General features: G+C 33.5%; 1 protein-coding gene across 4 annotated transcripts; it reads left to right on the top strand.

The window, feature by feature from the left end:
* The first annotated feature begins 443 nt into the window (after positions 1-443).
* Positions 444-5,756, top strand: LOC121761656 (receptor-like protein 43). 4 transcript variants are annotated; one of them, XM_042157287.1, is made up of 13 exons: positions 445-1,141; positions 1,536-1,607; positions 1,704-1,775; positions 1,857-2,000; positions 2,078-2,221; positions 2,297-2,440; positions 2,517-2,660; positions 2,737-2,880; positions 3,224-3,367; positions 3,443-3,586; positions 3,660-3,803; positions 3,905-4,048; positions 4,351-5,756. In XM_042157287.1, exons 1-13 carry the CDS (start codon positions 511-513, stop codon positions 5,628-5,630), a joined length of 3,351 nt encoding a protein of 1,116 aa, XP_042013221.1. In that variant the 5' UTR covers positions 445-510; the 3' UTR covers positions 5,631-5,756. The 4 variants fall into 4 exon arrangements, with proteins under 4 accessions (XP_042013223.1, XP_042013224.1, XP_042013221.1 ...); XM_042157288.1 differs by lacking the exon at positions 1,857-2,000; XM_042157289.1 differs by lacking the exons at positions 2,517-2,660; positions 2,737-2,880; positions 3,224-3,367 and having other exon boundaries at positions 444-1,141.
* The last annotated feature ends 2,047 nt before the right edge of the window (positions 5,757-7,803 follow it).

Below are 7,803 nucleotides of genomic sequence, written 5' to 3'. Positions count from 1 at the left end.
TTTAAGCCTTTGTAATGCATCAGTAAACCAACTGAAAAATGAAAGTGAATGGGCCAGCTTGCCATTGACTTGACTTGGAACTCTTCAACAAGAGTCAGTGATGAGTTATGTGTCACAGATATGTGGAGCTATCAATAATTAATATGATACGAAACACAGTCATTAAATACATGACAGTGGCGTTGAATTGATCTAGAATCTTTTTACAGATTAAATGTGATTAAATTCATCTTGAAAATATTTTTAAAATTTATAGCTTTTCAATTTGGGTTGTATGTACTATATAATTTAAAAATAACTGATTTTACTTCACTTTAGAAGTTATTTTTCATTGAGTTTTACATGCCTACTCCAATACACATGTGCATTAGGTGAAATTTTATAGGCTGAATTTAAACTCGAAACTTTTGAAATTTGAAAACAATAGTTGAGGTTTACTTACACGTTAGTATATATATAGTGGTAGCACACTATATCTCCACACATTTACTACTTTCAAAATCAATCCTAATGGATAGATCTTCACAGCTTTATCTCTTTGGAACCTCACTCTTACTTCTTCAATGGCTGATTGATTATAGCTCAGCCAACTCATACATCAACCTTGATCGTTCTTCACTTACTGCTTTCAAATCTCGAATATCTTTCGATCCCCATAATATATTGACCAAAAATTGGAGTAGTAGGAGAAATGTCTGTAGTTGGATCGGAGTTACTTGTGATTCTCGCTATCACAGGGTGACTCGGTTGGATATATCGTCTATGGGTATTGTAGGAACCATTCCACCAGAAATCGGAAATCTTTCTTTTCTAGTTTCTTTAGATTTCAGTGAAAACTCTTTCCATGGTCCTATTCCCCCATCTATTTTCAACATGTCATTTTTAGAAGATTTGAATTTGAGGAATAATAGTTTGTCTAGTAGCCTACCGTTTGATATGTGCAAACACAATCTACATAGGCTCAAGAGACTTCGTATATCTTTCAACAAGTTGTATGGAGAAATACCGTCGAGTTTGGAGCACTGTTCACAGCTTGAGTATGTTTCTTTGCGCAGCAACAACTTTAGTGGACATGTGCCAACACAAATTGGGAAGTTGACAATGCTTCAAGAGTTATACTTAGGCGCCAACTATTTAAGTGGTAAGATCTCAACTCCATATAATATGTGTGACATTTGCGTTTTTATTTTCATTTCATGTTACTATTCTTACATGAAATAACTTCAATTATATACCTAACCAATTTTAAATGCGAAATGCAAAACATAAAACAATAGGTTATTATAAGAAATTCAGATTTTAAAATGGCCTAGGTCATCTGTAGATCGTTTGGTTCATCTTAAAATCTGAATTTCATATGATTCACTAAAAATGAGGTAAAAATGACCTTAGAGGTTCTCTAATAGTCCTCTTTGTTTTGGTTATGTGTTTTGCATATAAGGGTAAGTTTGGCCTATAATATGTCCCAATGACTTTATATTGCATGTACAAAGGCATATATAATTGGATGTTGATTTGACGTAAGTTACTTACAGGTACTATTCCAAAAGAAATTGCGAACTTGACAAACCTTCAATGGTTGGGACTTCATAACAACAATTTAAGTGGTAAATTTTATTTCATGCTTTTACATTGCCTACATTTGTTAAGTGGTAAGATTTTCAATTTAAGTGGTAAATTGATTTGGTGCAATTTATTCATAGGTAATATTCCAAAAGAAATTGGAAACTTGAGAATGCTTCAATGGTTGGATCTTAATACAAACAAGTTAAGTGGTAAGATTTTATATCATGCTCGTTAACTCCCTGCATTTGTTTTGGGTAATTGATTGATTTGATTCAATTCAATTTACTCAGATAATATTCCAAACGAGATATTTGCTCTTACAAATCTACAAACTTTGGTCGTAAGTGTCAACAACTTTAGGGGCCACGTTCCTATAGAAATCGGAAACTTGACAATGCTTCGATTGTTAGACCTTAGTACAAACAAATTAAGTGGTAAGATCTTATCTCATGCGCTTACGGTCCCTACGTTTGTTTAGGTTTGATTGATATTTATTTCAAACTACTGACAGGTAATATTCCATTAGAGATTGGTGCCCTTACTAATTTACGATATTTAGACATGAGTTTCAACACGTTTAGCCAACACGTGCCACGAGAAATTGGGAACTTGAAAGAGCTTCAATCCTTGTACCTTAGTAACAACAAGTTATATGGTAAGATCCTATTTCATGCTCTTACATTCCTTACATTTATTTTAGGTTGATTGATTTGCTGCAATTTACTCACAGGTAACATTCCAAATGCGATCGGTGCTCTTACTAATTTACAAAATTTGGATGTGAGTGTGAACAACTTTAGTGGCCATGTGCCAAAAGAAATTGGAAATTTAAAAATGCTTCAATGGTTGAATGTTCGTACCAACAAGTTAAGTGGTATGAACTTATATTATGCTTTTACATTTTCTCATTTGTTTTGGCTTGATTGATTCGATGCAATTTACTCGTATAGGTAATATTCCAAATGACATTGGTGGTCTTACTAATTTACAAACTTTGAGCATGGATTTCAATAGCTTTAGTGGCCAAGTACCAAGACAAATTTGGAACTTGACAATGCTTCTAACGTTGTATCTTGGTAACAACATGTTAAGTGGTAAGATCTTATGTAATGCTCTTACATTCCTTACATTTGTTTGAGCATTTATTGATTTGATTCAACTTACTTATAGGTAATATTCCAACTGAGATCGGTGTCGCTACTAATTTACAATATTTGGATATGAGTTTCAACAACTTCAGTGATCATGTGCCACGAGAAATTGGGAACTTGACAAGCCTTCAGTTGTTGTTCCTTAATAACAACAAATTAAGTGGTAAGATCGTATCTCATGCTTTTACATTCGCTATATATGAGGCTTTTTGTGACAAAATAGAGCAATTGTGTAATCGAGACAAACAGAAACGTAAAGAGACAGATTTATGTGGTACACCAACATTGTGTTGGCTACGTTCACGGGCAAGAACAGAGAATGGATTGTATTATAATAACGTTTTCAGATTGCAGAGTTTTATGCCCTACTTCTATATAAACAGGCACACAACACGAGCTAGGCCCAATATGATAATTAGATACCATGTTTGGCTAGCGGCAAACAATACAGATTCAAGGCATACTAACCGGACTTGATTGATTGATTTAATGAAATTTATTCTCAGGTAATATTCCTACAAATATCGGCACCCTTACTAATATACAATATTTGGATATGAGTTTCAACAACTTCCGTGATCATGTGCCACGAGAAATTGGGAACTTGACAAGCCTTCAGACGTTGTACCTTAATAACAACAAATTGAGTGGTAAGATCGTATCTCATGCACTTACATTCCCTACATATGTTTACGCTTGATTGATTTAATGCAATTTATTTTCAGGTAATATTCCAAAAGAGATTGGTGCCCTTACTAATTTACAAACTTTAAGCATGAGTTTCAACAACTTTAATGGCCATGTCCCAAAAGAAATTGGCAATTTGACAATGCTTCAATGGTTGAACCTTCGTACCAACAAGTTAAGTGGTAAGATATGATGCTCTTACATTCCCTACATTTCTCTTGGTTTAATTGATAGTATAATGCAATTTACTCACAGGTAATATTCCAAAAGAGATTGGTGCTCTTACTAATTTACAATATTTGGCAATAAATCTCAACAACATTAGTGGCCAAATGCCAAGAGAAATTTGGAACTTGACAATGCTTCAAATGTTGTACCTTGGTAGCAACAATTTAAGTGGTAAGATCTTAGTTCATGCTATTACATTCCATACATCTGTCTTGGTAACAACAAATTAAGAGGTAAGATCTTATTTCATGCTATTTCATGTTGTAATACAGGTAATATTCCAAAAGAGATTGGTGCTCTTACTAATTTACAAACTTTGAGCATGCAATTCAACAGCTTTAGTGGTCACGTGCCAAGAGAAATCCAAAACTTGCCAAAGCTTCAAGAACTGTACTTGGATGCCAACAATTTAAGTGGTAAGATCTTAACTATTTCCATGCTTCTTGTTTAGGCTTTGATTGGTGTACAACTGATTATTTTAAAGCCATATTCCTTTTATTTTTTTGATTTGTATGCTTTATATCTTGGAATATATACCTTTTTAAACAATAAATCATTATTTGGAATTGATGTATATACAAATTTTCATATTACATGTACAAACTTGAATATAGTTGGAATTGATGCATATCCAAATTTTCATATTAATTGTACAAACTATAGATCATTAGTTGTTTTAATAAATCTGATCCGTATGTCGTATAATATAATCTTTCAGGTCCGATACAATCCACCTTTGTGAATCAATCAGGAATGGTTTTTTTAGGGCTTGGTCTCAACTTCTTCAATGGTGAGATTCCACCATCCATTTGCAACATGACATCCCTCCAAATCCTCTATTTGTCGTACAATAATTTGGAAGGGCCAATTCCAAAATGTGTGGGAAACTTGAGCACATCTCTTTTAATCCTCCATTTGAATGCAAATAAACTTAATGGCCTCATCCCATCAACATTTCCAAAGGGTTGCAGTCTTCAGTCAATCAATCTGAATGACAACAAATTGGAAGGAACACTACCCCGAACTCTACTCAACTGCCAGGGTTTGTTGGGCATCGACATTGGTAATAATGAAATACGAGATGCATTTCCCTTTTGGATGGAAACACTCCCTCAACTTCGCTTGCTTGTCTTGAGGTCAAATAAGTTCAATGGTACGATGTTGGTGGATTCAAACTCAAACACGGAGCAACCATTTCCAAAGTTGCAAGTCTTGGATGTATCACAGAATGTATTTGTTGGCCCTCTACCTGATAGATATATCAAGAACTTTCGAGGTATGATAGATGCAAAGGAAAACCAGACTGATGATAGAGCAAATTTGTTTCTAAGTTATATAGACTTGAAACTCACATTGAAAGGATTGGATCAGTTATTGCTGCAATTGTTGGATACCTTTACAACTATTGACTTATCCTCTAACAGATTCTCTGGTAGCATTCCGACATCGGTAGGGAATCTTAACTCTCTTAGATACTTGAATTTGTCTCACAATACCATTGTAGGACATATACCTTCATCAGTTGCAGGTATGAGTTTACTCGAGTCGTTGGACTTGTCTTCAAACAAACTAGATGGAGAAATTCCAAGTGGATTGGCAAGGTTGACATTTCTTGCGAAGTTAAATCTTTCGATGAATAATCTCGAGGGACAGATACCACAATCTACTCAACTTTCCACATTTGGTAACGAATCATATGTGGGAAATGTAGGATTGTGCGGATTTCCATTAACAAAAAAATGTGAGGGGAGTGATGGAAAACCAGTATTTCCTCAAGACGAAGAAGATGGTGATGAGTATGGATTTATAGATGGATTTGGCTGGCGAAGTGTGGTGATGGGGTATGGATGTGGATTTGTAGTTGGAATTGGAATTGGTTACATGATTATAAGAAGTGGAAGGCCAAAATGGTTAGTTGAATTCTTTTTTGGGGTTGGATACAATAATAGTAAGACGAAGAAAAGAAATAGAGCAAAAGCAACTACAAGGAGAAGGTAATTCAAGACCAACATTGTGATTTCCTTGTGCTTCATTTGTAACTCTAGCATAGTGGGTGTATATATGATGTTTTGTAATTATGCTTTGTAAAATATGCAATTAATGTTGTATATCTAAGGTTTGCTACTTTTGTTCACAAAAACATATACATATTGATTCTATTGTGTGACTAAGCTCTTTCATGCAATCTTGGAGCCATATTTATACTACTTTGTAACGAGCAGAAGTATAATATTTCAATGTTCAAAAAATTAAATATTGAATTGTTCAAAAATATAGATTAATGACCATGGGAAGCATACCAAATGTTGCCGAGTTGCTCTCGAAATTCAATTTCTAATCCTAAAATAAATCCAATCCCTAAAATTCTAACATGAATCAAATTTTGTGGAACCATATTTTTCAGTAAATATAATATCTAACAACATTATTTTGGTAACTCAACTCACTCAACATAAAAGATAATCATAGATAGAAATTATTCCTTAGCATAGCCCACAGCTTGTGGGTTTGATTTGATCTTATTGGGCCATCCTCACGCATTGTCGGCCCATGCAGAGATCCGACAGATTTCATGTATAGATCACATTGTTAATATTTGGTCAAATCTTCATGAGTGATATATATATATATAGCTTCTTTAATTTCAGTGCCTATCTAAAATCCTTTTTAACGTTATCTTCTCAACTTATCCTATCTACTTAGCGTGATTAAGTTGAAAAATATGATTTTAATTTTGACGATTAAGTGAACTTATGCTAGTAACATGCCTTCATTTGCTCCAACTTATAGATTATATATGTTTGAGTCACTATGGAGGAAATCATGAAAAATTATTGATAATATTTTTTATTTGAATAGGAAAGAAAATTATAATTTCAAATTAGAAGGTACTCCCTTCTTCGTCCCCATAGAATAGTTTGTTTTTTTTTTCTATTTTAGTCCTTTACGAAATTAGTCTACTTTCATAAGAGGTGGACCTCATTCTCTCATAACAACACTCTAATCCCTTTTTATTTTAATCTCTTTCCTATTGTACTAATTTAGCTTTAAAACTCATGTTGTTCCCAAACTGTGCTGGGAATTATACTGGTGTAGTCCATGTGGAGGTTTTAATATTGTGCCTTGGAACATTATTGAGTTATCACCTTATTTATCTTTGATATTTCTATATACTAGTACTCCCTCTGTCCGCGAATAAGAGCTCCATTTTTTCATTTTTATGGGACGGGGAGTGTATATATATATATAAGATTATATGTACATGTGATAGACCCTTGGTCTATCGGACTAGAGCACTAGTGAGACGAAGAACAAGATAAACCCTAGTTGAGGTGCTAGGGGCGATTTCCGCCAGAACTGGGGAATGAGAACAAGTAATTAACTTTATTTCTCAATGAATAAAAGAGTACATAGACCTCAAATTTATAGAATACTAACTAGACTCAATAAAGATAAAGATTGCATAAAAATAACTAACTAAAATAGAAGATATGCTAAATAAATAAAATAAAGAAGATATGTTGGAGATCTTTAATGGATATGCTTGACGAGATTCACAAGATCGAGTGCCCTATCAACATGTCGAGTGTTTAGTAAAATATGCATTTAAGGTATCTTGTAACTATCCACAACAAACTCCCTTTTCTATCCGTTCACACTCCATTTTGAACCCATTTTCAATTTTGAACCCATTCTCAACAAACTCCCTTTTCTATCCCTTTTCTATGCATTAAAAAAGTGGTTATTTGAAATCTTCAAAACTTGGGATGAATTATAAAAGTGAATTTTCTTCCCACGTTTCCACTTAATTTTATGTGTAAATAATCAACATTTGTAATTATATAAACTATTGGTCTAAATTTTCAACATTGATTATCGTTGATTTATTCAGCATAGAATGTAGAAGTCCAAATTATTGACTTCTGATGATTTGTATCCCAATGAAAAATTATCACTATTTTGTTTATGATAAAATAATTTTTTTAAATCATTTTTAAATGTACGTCCATAGAATTTATTTCCGTTTAAAACAAGTGTCACCCCAACCATTTGCCACTGACTTGACTTACGAAGTCTTCGTCAAGCTTGTAGAAAGGTCGAAGATATGATATGTGTCACCAACTTTCTTTATTATAGGGTTGAATAATCAAAAGGTGAACTAATGTTTTTG

Source organism: Salvia splendens, chromosome 13 (assembly GCF_004379255.2).
Source record: "Salvia splendens isolate huo1 chromosome 13, SspV2, whole genome shotgun sequence".
Classification (NCBI taxonomy): domain Eukaryota; kingdom Viridiplantae; phylum Streptophyta; class Magnoliopsida; order Lamiales; family Lamiaceae; genus Salvia; species Salvia splendens.
This window is presented reverse-complemented; position numbering and strand designations above follow the sequence as displayed.

Coding starts and splice junctions, on each gene's coding strand:
- LOC121761656 (XM_042157287.1), top strand. CDS start 511: ATGGATAGATCTTCACAGCTTTATCTCTTTGGAACCTCACTCTTACTT. Junction 2,661..2,736: donor TGGTAACAACATGTTAAGTG/GTAAGATCTTAT, acceptor ACTTACTTATAG/GTAATATTCCAACTGAGATC. Junction 3,368..3,442: donor TAATAACAACAAATTGAGTG/GTAAGATCGTAT, acceptor ATTTATTTTCAG/GTAATATTCCAAAAGAGATT.